Source organism: Panthera leo, chromosome C1, assembly GCF_018350215.1.
Source record: "Panthera leo isolate Ple1 chromosome C1, P.leo_Ple1_pat1.1, whole genome shotgun sequence".
Lineage (NCBI taxonomy): Eukaryota > Metazoa > Chordata > Mammalia > Carnivora > Felidae > Panthera > Panthera leo.
In genome coordinates, this window is record NC_056686.1 from 113,149,910 (window position 1) to 113,165,183 (window position 15,274).

Below are 15,274 nucleotides of genomic sequence, written 5' to 3' on the forward strand. Positions count from 1 at the left end.
ATTAGTCTGAAATGGAGGAGAGCTGCCCAGCAGGACCCAGCTGGTATGTCCTCCCAGCAAGAGATTATTGGAAAGCCCAGAAATGATGGAAATGCACCAACCAAAACAGTCCTGCAGATATCAAAAGACTTTTGGGAATTTGAAGTTCAAAAGCAGCAAAGTGTTGCTTAACATAAGCCAGAGACTGAAGTGGTCATGGTTACGCTTTCGGAGGTATGCTTTTCTCAGGCTGTTTATTGGGGTTCCTGCTACTCTGAGGTACTCAGGTATATGCTGGTGTCACAAAGGGAGTGGTAGGAGGCAGAACTAAACTTTGAAAGTCTTCCACAAGAAAGCAGTGAGAAGCTGAGAGTAGTCTAGGGTCAAGCCAGCCCTGGCCAGCAGCTGTTGAAGTCTGTACTTTGAAGATGCTCCCTCTCTGGATTCCTCCTTATCCCTGTCTCCCTTGAGTCAGTCTGTTCAAAATGTAAAGTGTCCAGGTTCATCATTATTCCCTCCAAGGTGTGTGCAATCACAAATGCAGACAGTGAATCCTTATGAATGTATATGTTAAAAAAAAAAAAAAAAAGTTGATAAAAAGGAAATGCTGAGGCAAAGTCAGACAAACCATTTGGTGCCGGAGGGCAGCAGAACAGCCACCAGGGGAAGGTGACCTGGGGCCCTGTTCAGATGTTGTACTCAAATGATTTCACCATAGATTGATGGCCTTAGACTTAGCACATATTCTCAATTTGATTTTTTTATTTTTACTATCAAGGGGCCAAGAAGGACACGCAATGAAAGAGTAGAAAGGGGAAATGATTGGGGGGGAAAAAAAAAAAAATATATATATATATATATATATATATATATATATATATGTTTCACATGCAATGGAAATAAAATGGAGACAATGAGAAACAGTCAAAGAAACCTCTCATTTTATTAAACAATGATCTAATGTCTGCCTAGAAAACACTTCTCTTTCATGGCCCAAATCAAGGCTCACTATCTCCAAGAATCCTTTTGTTACCCTCCTTCCCTCATTCTATCTGGAACGGACTCTACCCCACATCTGTGGCACATTGTTTTCTTTGTTTATTGTGCCTCTGTCCCCAGACTAGGTCCTGAAAGGCAGAACAGGATCCTGTCTGAATCTGTCTCTCCTGTACATAAAATAGTGCCTGCTCCCTGATAGATGCTCTGTGAATATTTATCAAATGACAAGTTTGAAGAACTCCATAGAACTGTGCAGGAGGTACAGCCATCCTTCAGTGAAATGCTGTGGAATTGAAATGTACACTCCCATTACCTTCTCTGGACCCTTTCCTCCTTCATCCGCTCCTTCTCTCCCAGCTGCCATTTCTCTGAGAAGTGGCCTTCCGCCCAAAGCTCCAGCCCATCAGACCACAAACACCCTCACTCTCCTAAGGTCTCCCTAAACCCAAATGCCTCCTTTTCTTTCTCTAATCTTCCATCCAAGAAATGAAAATTCTTTTCTTCCTTTAGGAAAAAGGACGTGTTTTCATTTGAAAAGACAGCAGCGGCTTAACCTGAATAAGTCTCTGGTTGGCGAAACTTCAAGAAAAATGATGAAGGGCATAGGAAGGATTCCAAAAGTGCCAACCAAACCCCCGCCAGGGGGAGACTCAGAAGCATGACTTGGGAGTCCCACTGCTCTTCTCTCCTCCGGCCCGAACACCCATATTAAATAGATTTGCAAGCCAAGGATTTTGTTCAGTATTTACACAGTTTATCCACCTGTCTCCACTCCCTGGCTTCTTAACTCACAGTACTGAAACGGGGGCCATTTTGTACGACACGGCCATGGGCATTTTCTTCCTCCTGGGAAGAACAAAAAGGACTCCTTTTAACAATGATCTTCTCATCATGATTTCCACCAGATTCCCAGAGGTGTCTTAAATCAAAGAAAGGTGAAGAAACCTGTACTAACAGAAAACGCTTAACTTCATCGCAGAGAGGTGTGAGTCAGTCTTGTAAAACCTTTCCACAGAAAGACTTTCCCTAGTTAACCCTTTACTGTCTTTGTTCACTTAATTCTTTTTTTTTATAAGCTGTAGGTATTCTTACCATTAGTATTTTCAGAGGTTATATCTCTCACTGAAGTCTATCAAAGTCTTAGTATAAGTATGCCTATCTCCTCACTAAGCAGGGTCCCCATTTGACTCCCTGGAAGTTAGGTCAGCGGCCTGATACCGTGAGCATACTGGGAACAAGTTGTACCAATACCAAGTTTTAATTCCTCATAGAAGTATTTCAAAGGCTGCAAACACGGCCCCAGCAGAAAGAAATATAAATGTAAGACTACACAGGAAGGGAACAGAGAATAACAAAATCTCAGACTTGGAAAGGAACTCAGAGGTTCTTTTTCTCCCTCATCCACTGCCAGAATTCTTCTTATGGTTTCTCCAACAAATTGCCATTTAATTACTGTCTGAAGACCTCTGATGGCAAGGGATTCACTCTTGCTCAAGGCATTTGCCCTATTATATAACCCCTGAATTCCTAGCAGATTCATCCTCAAAGTTAGACAATATCTAACTTGTAGTTAGGTTGCCTGAGAAATCTGGACAACTTCATTCCCTCATGTACCTGGACTGTCCATCAAAAACTGTAAGGCAGTTTCGAGTCTCTCTTTTTCCTTATGGTGTTTACACAGCACTGCATCCTGTTTATTTTTCTTGCTCTCCACAGTTCCTGATACTGTGCAGTGGGGAATTGGTGGGAGAATTAATGAATGGGGACATATCTCAGCTGTGTCTCTGTAGGACAAGGAGATGGCAGGAAGTGCCCAGGGTCCTAAATCATGGACTGTGCGGTGTGACAAGAGTTCCTACAGCAATGGGGGAGGTAGTTCTGACGCAGTGAGGAGAGTGGGGGCATTCCATGACTAGTCCCTGCCTGGCCACTCATCTCTCTTGAAGCCTGAACTTTCAGTCTCTCCCTGAGACCTAAGCTTAAAACAAACAAACAAACAAACAAACAAACAAACAAGGCATAAGTATCTCCTTGATTTCTGCACTTAGCCAGGACTTAAAGAACATAAATGCCCATAGGGTCAAGTAAAGCTTTCACAGAAGTGAGGCTTTAGAGTTTAAGAAAATAAGTGATCAGACAGAATTCAAGCATGCCCGCCTAATGAAATAAATTCAATTTATTTAAAGCACATTGTTTCAAAAAATAAATTAACACTCTTCATTTAGAGCTTATGGTTAAGGACATAAAGTATGCTACCAGACTCCAGGAGGGAAGACTGAATTATAGCTCTTTTACTTACTTGCTGTGAGATTTTAAGCAAGTTATTTAAGCTCTGTATGCCTTAGTTGCTGGAACTATGAGATTAATACCGCCAATCACGTTGGATTATCGTAAGAATTAAGAGCTGTGTACATTAATTAGAATGGTGTCCAGAATGTGTGTGTGTGTGTGTGTGTGTGTGTGTGTGTGTGTGGAGAGAGAGAAGGAGAGTATGTGGGGTAGTATTTATGTAGTCAGATATACTTATTCCTGTTACGCACTGTCTATATCCACAGATACAACCTGGCAGGTACAAATGGGCCATGGAACCACACGTAAGAGATGCTTTGCAGAAAACTTGCATCTCACTGCTCTGTAACTTACTGTAGTCTAGCCACATCACAGCAGGATCGTCTAGCTTAGAGGAAAGATGGTGGGGCTGATTATCAGGAGATCTGGCCTCTGGTCTCAGCCGTGTCCTGAGTTATCTGCCTGGCCTAAGTTAATCAGTTAATCTATGCCTCAGCATCCTCAGCCAGCCTTATTAACCTCACAGAGACATTATGGGGGCAAAGTTTAAGAACTGACATGTTAATATAATGGTTCTAATCATACAAAGGTCTGCTGACTAATAAGAGGTCTAATAACCCATAATGGTTCCTTTCTCTCTTATAGGCTCTTCAAGATCAGATAGTCTTGGAGTGGTCAGTCACCACCCAGGCTCTCTCTCTCTCTTTTTTTCTTCCCTTGCATTTGCTCTTAGAATAAAATTGTCAGTGGGACGCTGTCATTCTTAATGTACTTCAGGCCTGATTCAACTCACTCGCCCACCAGGTTTGATCTTTGTGTGAGGCTCACACATCATTCTTTACTTTCAGTGTCATAAATCGACAGAAAGCAAGATGAAGCAAAGAAGAAGACCTCCTACCACTCCCCCACTTCCAAAAAAAAAAAATAGAGCAAGAGAAATCGGTCTAAGGTCGAAAGAGGTCAGAGTATGGCTGCATATTCCAATGGCCTTCTATGGCCTCAGCACAGTCCATCCCAGGGATGGTTCTAAAGCCCAGCCTCCTCTCATTACATTGGCAAATTACAAGAGGAGAAAGAACATTTTCTTAATCATGGGAATGTGTTCTTTGAGATCAGACGACTGGGATGGCCACATCTTTGCCCTCATGACCAGTTCTAATACTTGTTCCATCCCCTAGGATTCCGATCTCACATGCTCTTGACCAGGACCAAAAGTCCTGCTCATTGCTGGCTGGAATTACGTAGTGAGAAAACCTGACTTCTCCTAAGCACTGTCAGACTTGGTGTCCTTCAACATCCCTTGCATCAAGTGCGTTCCAACCCCTATACCCTTCTAACCTTTGCAGATTCCATTTTGTGTACATTCTCTTCAAAGTCTGATCCTCAGCACCAAGCCCCGTATTCCACAAGGTTTTGACTCACATCTACAACTTCTCTCCAAGACCTAGGCAATCGACTTCTAGGCATACGGCCTGCATTTACGCCAGTTGTTTTAACGGCCCCCAGTAAAGGAGACTGCAGCAAAGATGACACGATATATGTGATGAGTGTCCTTCCGAAATACAGATATGCTTATGATCTTCTCCTTTGCACTTAATGGACTCCAGCACAGAATAAATAATAAAGAATTACTGCGACACAGTTGAGGCAAATTAAAGTCAACGCATTTGAGACTTCAGCAATGAATTGACACTGGCCCTGAATACCAATTGCAAGTCATAAAGGTAAAGTACAATCAAGGCTTTGGCTGGAGCTCTGGCATTAAGCTGCCCAGGTGGGACCAAATTTAAGTTGAAATTCTGCAGCGTTCTGGAGGGCATGCACTGTCCCTCAGCCCAACATGACACTTCGTCAGGCTTCATGCTGTCAGTACTCACCATTCCTGCAGAGCAGGACGGCCAGGGAATCCTGAGAAGATGAATTGATGTAGAGCAAGAGGCTGGGCGCCTGAGCTGTCACAAAGCTAAACGCAATATTTTCCTTGGATGGAGCTGCATCTGTGTAAATCGCCGAGGATGAGAGGCTTATATTTTTGGTCACCGGGTAGGGTTCTTGAAACATATAAGTAACTGAAGCGCCAGCCTCAAAAACAGCAGAAACCTCTGAAACATAGAAGAGGGGAACGCACACATTGCCACATTTAGTCGATTATTCAGGCTAGCAATAACTGTTTATTGTTTGCTAAGCAACAAGCACTATGTGAGGGTTTTTTTTTTACCTGAATTATACACTACGCTTTCCACAATAAGTTCGAAGTGGCAGAAGTCATTACTCTTATTTACAAATGAGAAACACGAGGCTGCAGAGGTTAAGCACCTTGAACAAGGTTGCATAGCTTTAAAAAAGAGAGCTGAGATTTGCAACCTGGAGTTTAGTTCCAGTTTAACATACATTTGCGGTATAACTACCATGTGCCAGGCGGATTTCTCGAGAAGCAAAGATAAACCGTCCCTGCCGCCAGCACCGTAGTGATAAATTTCACTGCGACCTTCCTCGTTTCAAAACTGAGGTTCTAACTGTTCCAGCTAGTGCTTTTCTGGTGTGTTAGGAGGATTGTGAGTGGGTTCTAAGTTACTGAGAATAGGACACTGGAGGAGGCTCTGCAGTAACCCTCTATGGTGTTGGATAAAACGTGAGGATCCATGGAAACAGAAGAGAGAGAATCCCTGGAACTAGTAGAAAAGGCATGGGTATTCAACCCCTGGACTCCATTTTTTGGGATGTCTAGGAATTGACATTCGAGTCCAAAAAGAGCCAAGACTTGAGCAAACAGGGCTTCCTATGGGAAACAATTCCTATAGCATCGCACGTTGGATGGAGTTCTGCCGCCACCATGGAGAAAGGCAGCATCTACAAATTTATGACATTCAATTAGCAGGAATGTGCAAATCACCCACATTCCCTCTATAATATGCTTACTCCAACTGTTACCACTTTAGTTTGGTGGAACTGGCACAGGATTTGGCTTCAGCCCTAGGTCTAGACTGGATCAATTTCATACTAGCTGTGTGGTCCCAGGCAAGCTAGTGAATCCTGTGGAGACTGTTTTGGCATCTGGTGGATGGGAAGTGTAACACTTACGTCAACTATATTTCTCAGTGGATAAATGAGATACTGTGTGTAGAGTGCTTCTAACAGTTAGCCACTACAGTGTGAACTTACAGACTTTCCATATTAGAAGAGACTTCAACCTGAACCCATCCCCATTTCCTTCACAAACTATCTGTTTATTGACTGCATACCCAACCCAATGCCGGAATATTTTCTTTCTTTTTTTAAATTTTCATGTGTATTTGTTTATTTTTGAGAGAGAGAGACAAAGCACAAGCAGGGGAAGGGCAGAGAGACAGGGAGAGAGAGAGAATCCCAAGCAGTCTCAGCCTTGTCAGCATAGAGCCCCATGCGGGGCTCAAACTCACTCAGATAATGACCTGAGCCGAAACCAAGGGTCAGATGCCACACTGACTGAGACACCCAGGTGCCCTGAGATATTCTTTTCTTTCAATCAAGGCTGCTCGTAAGTTCTCTTTCAATGTTACTGCCATAGAGTAATATACTTTCAGGGCACAGAGGAAAGGTTCCTTTTAGAACAACATAGCTCAGATCTTGCAGCAAACCTTTACCATAAAGATAGCACAATAAACATGAACCCATATTGGCGTGATTGGTTTCTTTTTTTCCTGAATGATATGTGGAATTCACCTAATTCTCCATGAAATTTCTTGATTGAGTTGGTGGCACCTAGAACATAATCAAACCTGGCTTTCCCTTCCTAATTTCATTGCAAATTTGTTCTACCTTTGTGAAAATTCTATAACAGTCTGTAACAGTGCCAAAAAATTAAAGTTGCATATTTATGCATATTGGTGGCAGATTGGGAATACCAGTTCATTTTGACTAAAGGTTCAGAGAAAGTGTTCTGCATTTATCATTCAGGTTACAACATCCGTACTCCTGATTACAAAGATATGCAGCAGAGACTTGTGACAGAGAGGATTCCGGTTAATCATCAGCTTGATTCAAGCACTTTCCTTGAGTGAATTTCCTTGGGGACGCTTGGCCTGCATTTTGAGCTACTATCTCCTCGTTAACAGAATAATGGCTTTTATTTGATGTTGTGTGTGTGTTCAAATATAACTATAATTCAGAGCATTCTGTTATGAATAGCATATTAGATGTGGGCATATACAGATTTCATTTTTTTCCTTATACTTAGGACAGGAAATTACAATGTAAAGCATTTTTAAGCTAGAAGTATCCTACCAAATTTCTGTCTTCCCTTCTCCCCTAACCCCAGATCTAATTATTCTTAATGTTTAATTATTTTAATGTTTAATATTTAGATACTGTCACTTTCAACGTAAAACTTCCTTCAGCAAAACACTGGATTCTATTATTCTCTAAGTTTCTTGTATTTTATAGTCTAAGATTTTAAGCTCCCTGATCATATTTAAGCTCCCTGAGTGATTTATCTGAACACACAAAACCACTGGTCTAATTGGAAGAAACATTTTAACTAGATGTGATCATCTAAAACTATGCTGATTACATTCTGAGAAGAAAGCTCATGCATCAAACAAAACAAAACAAACCGCAATGAGAGGTAGCCTAGAGTCTGATGTGTGTGTGACAGAGATGGTGATTCCCAGAGCTGCATGTCTCTATGGTCAGAGTAGCCTAATCAGACCGGAAAGAGGAGCTCCACACTGACCAGGAGTAAAGTGTTGAGTGAATTATAAGAAACAGCAGGGAAACAGGGTGGCACTGCAGAGAATGTATCTCTGAGCCAGCTGTGGAGTCTGACAGACTGGGAGCTTGGAACCTGGCTGTGCCCCTTCTCCAACAATCTCACGGGATCCCCCCTCAACCTCAGCTCAAAATGTCACCTACAAAGAGGGGTGGATTTAATCTTGTGGTGGGTAGAACAATTGAAAGACATTGTGTAAAAGCAGGACACATGGTAGGAACTCAATGGACAATAGTTGGTCTCAATAATAGGGACACAACTTAGAATGAGTATAAAGGTAATGAGTAGGCCAGTGATTACCTAGAAATTAATCAAGCTGTCATTAATTTGGCAAAACATCCAACTAAAAATAAATGGTAAAATTGGCAATTTGAATGGTGAGTGTATATTTCGTAATATTAGACATGTGTTAATTTTCTTATTGCAAAGATCCTGTGGATCTGTGTTTTTAATAAGCTCTTATCTTTTAGCAATACATATTGTAATATTTATAGACAAAATGATGTGATATTTGAAGTTTGCTTTGAAATAATAAAGGAGGAGGAGGAGAGGATGTGAGTGTATAGATGAAATAAAAATGGCCATGAGTTGGTCATTTTTGAAGCTAGATAATGGATGCATGAGGGTTCTGAAACTCTTCTCCCTATTATCATATAGAACTGGTTTTTTTTGTAATAAAAAGCAAAAAAAAGAAAGATATGTTGGCAGGAAGGTAAATAATAAATAATTTTTCAACAGGTTTTTGGCAATTGGTAAAGAGTACCTAAATATGCATACTATTTTTTCACTGAAATTCCATTACGGAGAAAAAATCAATACATGTGTTTATCACAGCATTATTTTTGTGCCAAATTTGGAGCAATCTAAAATTCCAAGACAATAATAAGAGCAAGCGCTCTGTAGGACTTTATTTGCCAGGCATTATCCCAAGTGCTTTGTGAAGTGCTCATTAAAATGTTCACCACAGGGGCGCCTGGGTGGCTCAGTCGGTTGGGCATCCGACTTCAGCTCAGGTCATGATCTCGCGGTCTGTGAGTTCGAGCCCCACATTGGGCTCTGTGCTGACAGCTCAGAGCCTGGAGCCTGTTTCAGATTCTGTGTCTCCCTCTTTCTCTCTCGTCTCCCGCTCATGCTCTGTCTCTCTCTTCTCAAAAATAAACAAACGTTAAAAAAAAAAATGTTCACCACAATCCTCCGTAAAGGATTTTTGAATTTTCTAATTTTTTGGATGAGAAAACCAAGGAATCGGGAGGCGAGTTACACAACCAATGCCACACACTGTAGACTGTAGAGGAGCTAGAAGCTGAATTTAGGCAGATCAAGTGCCAGATTGCAGAATGGCACCACTGTTGCTAAGCTAAATTGCTCTGGGGATAGAATGGGTGACACGAGCAGAGGCAACCCCACCAGATGAAATATACTGCAGTCATTAAAATTGATGAATTATATAGAAATGTGTATAAAACGAAATAAAGAAAATGTAGGCATAAAATGTAGATATGAAATGCAGAATTACAGCAGCTAGGTTAAATGCAAAGAAAAGAGCTAGAAGAAAATCAGATTTTCTTTTTAATGCTTGTCTTTGAGGAATTAGATTTTTTATTTTTCTAGATTTCCAAATATATTTCCAGGTAAATTTCCAAATATATTGTCTAACTTTTTAATTGGAAAAAAAATGACAACAGTTATACCTAGATTCTTCATACAATAGTGGGGGTTGAGGGGGGCTAAAGACAAGCACACATCAATAAATGGTGTTAGAATAGTTGGATATCCATGGGCAAAAGAATTAAATTGAACCCCTGCCTTACACCAGCTACAAAAATTAATTCAAACTGGATCAAGCTATAAAAACTCTTAGAGGAAACCATAGACATAAATCTTCATGAGATTCAGTTAGGCAATGATTTGTTAGACATAATACCAAACACAATCAACTAAAATAAAACAATAAGAAGAACTGGATGGTATGAAAATGAAAAACTTTTGTGTTTCTCAAGGTATAATGGACAAAATGAAAATGGGGAAAATATTTACAAAGCATATATCTAATGTGAGAATTGTAATCAGAATATGCAAACAATTCCTGCAACTAAAAAAGAAAAGAAAAATAGCTCAATCAAAAAACAAGCAAAAATTTAAATTAATGTATCACCAAAAAAGGTATACAGTCAATAAGAACATGAAAGATGTCCAGTGTTATTTGTCATCAGTGAAATGAAAGTCAAAACCACAATGGGATACCATTTCACACATTCACAGTAACATGTCTGTTATTAAAAAGGCAGATAATAACAAGTGTTGGTGAGGATGTGGAGAGATTGGAATCCTTGTACTTTGCTGGTGAGAATGTAAAATGGAGCAGCCACTTTGAAAATAGTTTGCCAGTTTCCTCAAAAAATTAAACATACATTTACCATATGACACAGTAATTCTACTTCTAGGCATATGCCCAAGAGAACAGAAAATATAAGTCCACACAAAAACATATATATGAATGTTAGTAGCATTATTTATAATAACCAAATAAATGGAAACATCCCAATGGCCACCAAGTGATGAACAGATATATGTGTGTGTGTGTGTGTGTGTGTGTGTGTGTGTGTGTGTTGGATTCATATAATGGAATAAAATACTCTTTGGAAACAAAAAAGGAACAAAATACTAAAAAATGCTACAGCATGGATGAATCTTAGAAACATGCTAAGTGAAAGAATCTAGACACAAAAAGGCTAGTGGTTCCATTTATCTAAAATGTCGAGATAGATAAGTAAATCAGTTGTTTTTTAGGGACAGTGGGGAAAGGTGAATGAGATACCTCATGGTATCTACTAATGGATATAATATTTATTTTTAGGGTGATAAAAATATTCTGAAATTAAATAATGGTGATGGCTATGCAACTTTGTGAATATGCTAAAAATCACTTCATTATACAATTTAAAATGGTGGATTTTAGGGTATAAAAATTACATCTCAATTAAAAAGAGAGAGAGGGGCGCCTGGGTGGCTCAGTCGGCTAAGTGTTGACTTTGACTCAGGTCATGATCTTGCGGTTTGTGAGTTAGAGCCCCACATTGGGCTCTGTGCAGACAGCTCAGAGCCTGGAGCCTGCTTCAGATTCTATGTCTCCCTCTCTCTGCCCCTTCCCCAGCTCACACTCTGTCTCTCTGTCTCTGTCTCTCTGTCTCTCTGTCTCTCTCTCTCAAAAAATAAATAAACATTAAAAAAAAGACACACACACACAAAGCAGAAAATAATATTTGAATCCTAATACTGTATTCCTATACAGAATGAAATTAGGGTTTTTAAAGAGAAAAAAGAAACCAAAAAGTGCTGGATGGATCTTCAGCTCTGACATTTATTAGCAAGTCATTAAAACTCCATGAACTTCAATGTTCTCAATATGTTAAATGTGGATGTTAATATCCTCCCCACTAGGCTGGCCATAAGGAATGTATGTTGCAATCAATAACTACTAACTAATCTCAAGATTATTGTTACTTTGTACTATCATCAGAAACAGGAAGTGGATCAATGGATTATGGTTCTGGCCCAGGCATTGGTAACTCCACCCCACATATTTCCAGTATCTGCACCCCCTAAGTTACACATGCCCTACTAGTTAATAACATAGAAAAGCACCCTTGTTCAGGACCATCACATAGCTAATGGCTCCCATGGTACACTTCCCTAGGCAATTGGTGTGGCTACAAGACTAGGTTAAAAGGTTTCTTCTACATACTATGCAGGTACTGAATATAAAGGGAATCATTTCCTTAGATTTATGAGAAAGGGGTGAAAGTCTGGGGCTGTGAAATATGAAGCAAGCTGAAAAGGCTAAGCACATATTTGTCTATTTTGCTTATAGATCAAAGTAAAAAATGGGGAGAGAACACAGGCTATTTCAATATATGCAGCAAAAAGATATGGGGGTAGGGACAGAAGATACTTAATCAGAGTTGTTTCAGGGGAAAGAAAAAGCCAATGAAAAATTAGGCTAAATTTAGAACAATATGATCTATGAGATGTCTGACCAATGTCTCTGGAGAAATATAGAACAACACTGTTCTTTTTTTTTTTTTTTTTTTTCTTTCAAACATACAACTTGGATATAGATCCTGGAAAACAATGCCAGTATACCTTTGTAACTAGGGCTGGTGGTGTTTATTCTGTATTTGCTTCTTCTGGGACTAGACTAAGGGTGGCATTTAAGGTTTTTTTTTAGGGGAAGTTAATCAGAGACCTCACTCAGGGTGAAAATCCAGTGGTGTCTTTGTGTCTCTTAGCACATTTAATACCTACTGGGATGGGACCACTTTATGTCAAGCTGATGAAGGAAGGGCCCAACACACTGTTGGCCCTAAAGTTTGTACCATTATTTTTTACCCCAACAAATACAATGGTTCTCAACAATAAGCAAGTAATTCAATCTGACTGGGGAGAACGCCAGCGTGAATGATGAAGAGCTTAAATTACAGAGTCCTTCAAAGAGAACACTGAGTGCTCCTCTCTTCTCCATTGTTTCTAAGTTCCAACAGGAAACTGGACTAAATAAAGCACTGTTTGGTAGAGGTGTTTGAGAAATGAGTTGTAATGAATTGACAAGAATTGTGTATAATTGCCATCATTGTTTATATGTAAATGGTGTTTCAAAGTAATTGAAACATTTTAATAGCTTAAATGCTGCTCTTGAAATTTGTGTACATTATTTGTTCAACAAACTTTTTTCTTTCCATCAATAAAATAAACTTTACAATCTTGCGAAGATAGGAGACCTAATCTTTTGCCTTTGTGTTTGAAAAAATACTAAGTGTTTATACTGAATAATCCCATTTTATAGTTTGTAGAGTTATCTTGAATTTTTCTAGAGAATTTACACCATGATCATCACTCCTCGTTCAAGATATACATCCATCATGGTTAGTTTTGCCAATGTAATGAAATAATAAGATTAGGAGGGGATATAGAAAGACACCGGGGCAGGGATTTTGATCTCTGTGTTTCATTCCCAGACCCTTGATGAACTAAATGTGAGTTTCCAGGCAAGGCTTTTAAAGCTTCAGACCATACTCACATCATCTGCAGAATAGGGAGATTTTACTAGATGTATGCTATTGATTTTACTAGATGTATGCTAGATGTCTACTCACTTACCTATAAGTTCTCTATTTGTAAAAAATGCTTTAAAATGACTTTAAGCCTCCTTGAGACACTTCCAGGGGTAGATTCTATAATTCTGTGATTACACGTGTGGGCTAAGGAACTGGAACTGGGAAGATAGTGCACCCCTGGCAATCTGGCTGATACAACAGAAATGAGAGTCCACTTCTCCCAGGCCTCAGCTGGCCCCTGGGCCAAGGAGACATGGTACGCTGTTACTATCTATCCAGTTCAACTGTACTGCCAATGTCAACACACAGTGAGATGGGTATATGTAATTATGCTGAGGAGTTACACAGAGTCTTTAAACAGAGTGAAACTGAAGAAGATAAATGATCGCTTGGGAACTGACTGAGGGCATGAATTGACCGTGGCTTGGAGGCACTAGAATACAACACGGGAAAAACAGAGGTGCCTGTTGTACCTTTTTTGCAAAAGGGCCCTTCATATGGTGAGTTGGTGCAATCGCACGAATACCCACTGTACTTCTCCACGCACTTGCCCCCGTTGTGGCAGATGCCACCATAAGTGCTACAATGGCCTGGACATCCCGGCCGGACTCCAGACGTGACCTTGGCCCTCTCCTCCAGGTCCAACTTCTGCCCATTCAAGTGTAATGAGCGTATGCATCCTAGGAAGCCTTTCTGTCTTGATGATGTTCCCCCTAAGCAGTAAAAAATAAAAGAAAAAAAAAAGTAAGGTATCATACCATTCAATGTTTTAGGTTTAATAGCAAGATACTCATAACAGTTATGTGTCGTTCTGTGGTCCTGCTGTGTTGAACTTTTCAATTATAGCTTCAGGTGAGAATTAGGAATTCAAACAGCATGTGCAAAATGCATTGCATGTCTCTCCAGGCCGGGAAGAAGCTCACCCCAACTCAAAAAAAAAAAAAAAAAAAAAAAAGAAAGAAAGAGAAAAAATAATATGCTTCACATGGAATCCTGTACCTTACATGTTTCAGACAGAAACTTTCGATCACCATGTTCCTTGCAAATGAAATAAAATGTGTTCTGATGTCGTCTCCAGCAGACTTTTGTCTGAAGTAGAATGCACAAGGGAGATTGTCCCTTCGGACAAAGTGAGAAGCAAGCTGTTAGGCACATGAAGTTAGAACATGGGAACAAGTCTTGCATGGCTCCTGTAGTGCGATGCGAGCCCTGGAAGGAGGGCGGGCTTTGGGACACAGACATGGAGTCATACTCCAGGTCACTAGCTGATTAGCCACACTGACCACTGGATGACCTCATCTTAGCTACTTGATCTGTAAAATAATAATAAGTCTGTTTAGTGTATTTTCGTAAAGCTTAGTTAAGAGCATGGAATGCAGTATGTGCTCAATCATTACTCTTTTCTATGCCTTCTCCTGAGCCCTTACAATGACTGGAACCAGTAGGTCATTTATATGTATGTGTATATATAAAGAGAGACAGAGAGCACTATCCTAGCACTTACCTCCAAATTATTATTTGGAAGAGAAATTTCTCTTTCTGGAATACAGAACCGGATTATAACCCAACTTTTCTGCTGTGGGTACATCCTGAAGTTATCAGAGAGATTCACAATGCTCTTTGCAAATTATTTAAGAATGGAGTAGATTCCAAGTGACAGAGGATTTTGTTACCATTGGGAACCCAGGACTCTACTATCCCAAACCTCAGATATCAGAAAAATGTGAACAGAGAGACAATAAGCCAAGAAATTAAACTAAATCTCATCAGGAGATATTTATTTTTAATTTTTAAATGTTTATTTGTTTTTGAGAGAGAGAAAGACAGAGCATGAGCAGGGGGAGGCGGATGGGCAGAGACAGAGGCAGAGGGGGGTGGGAGACACAGAAACTGAAGCAGGCTCTGGGCTCTGAGTGGTCAGCACAGAGCCTGATGCAGGTCTTGATCTCCTGAACTGCAAGATCATGACCTGAGTGGAAGTCAAACGCTCAACTGACTGAGCCACACAGGCACCTCCACACCCCCAATCAGGATATATTTATTTATTTGGTGCTTGGAATCATGGGAGATCCCAGAGAAGACACAGGCCCAGACTGCCTTTAAAAACAAAAGTTCTAGTCCAAATTCAACACTGTGGCCTCAAGTC

The 15,274-nt window shown here is 40.2% G+C and overlaps 1 protein-coding gene across 1 annotated transcript in view; it reads right to left on the bottom strand.

Annotated features, from left to right (window-relative positions):
- The window catches only part of CNTNAP5 (contactin associated protein family member 5), a 795,339-nt gene that overhangs the window by 90,038 nt on the left and 690,027 nt on the right, over nucleotides 1-15,274 (bottom strand). The window contains exons 18-19 of the mRNA XM_042954126.1: nucleotides 13,602-13,841; nucleotides 5,145-5,369 (exon numbers count right to left, since the gene is read on the bottom strand). Coding sequence (XP_042810060.1) covers nucleotides 5,145-5,369; nucleotides 13,602-13,841 — 465 coding nt within the window. The remainder of the gene's footprint in view (nucleotides 1-5,144; nucleotides 5,370-13,601; nucleotides 13,842-15,274) is intronic.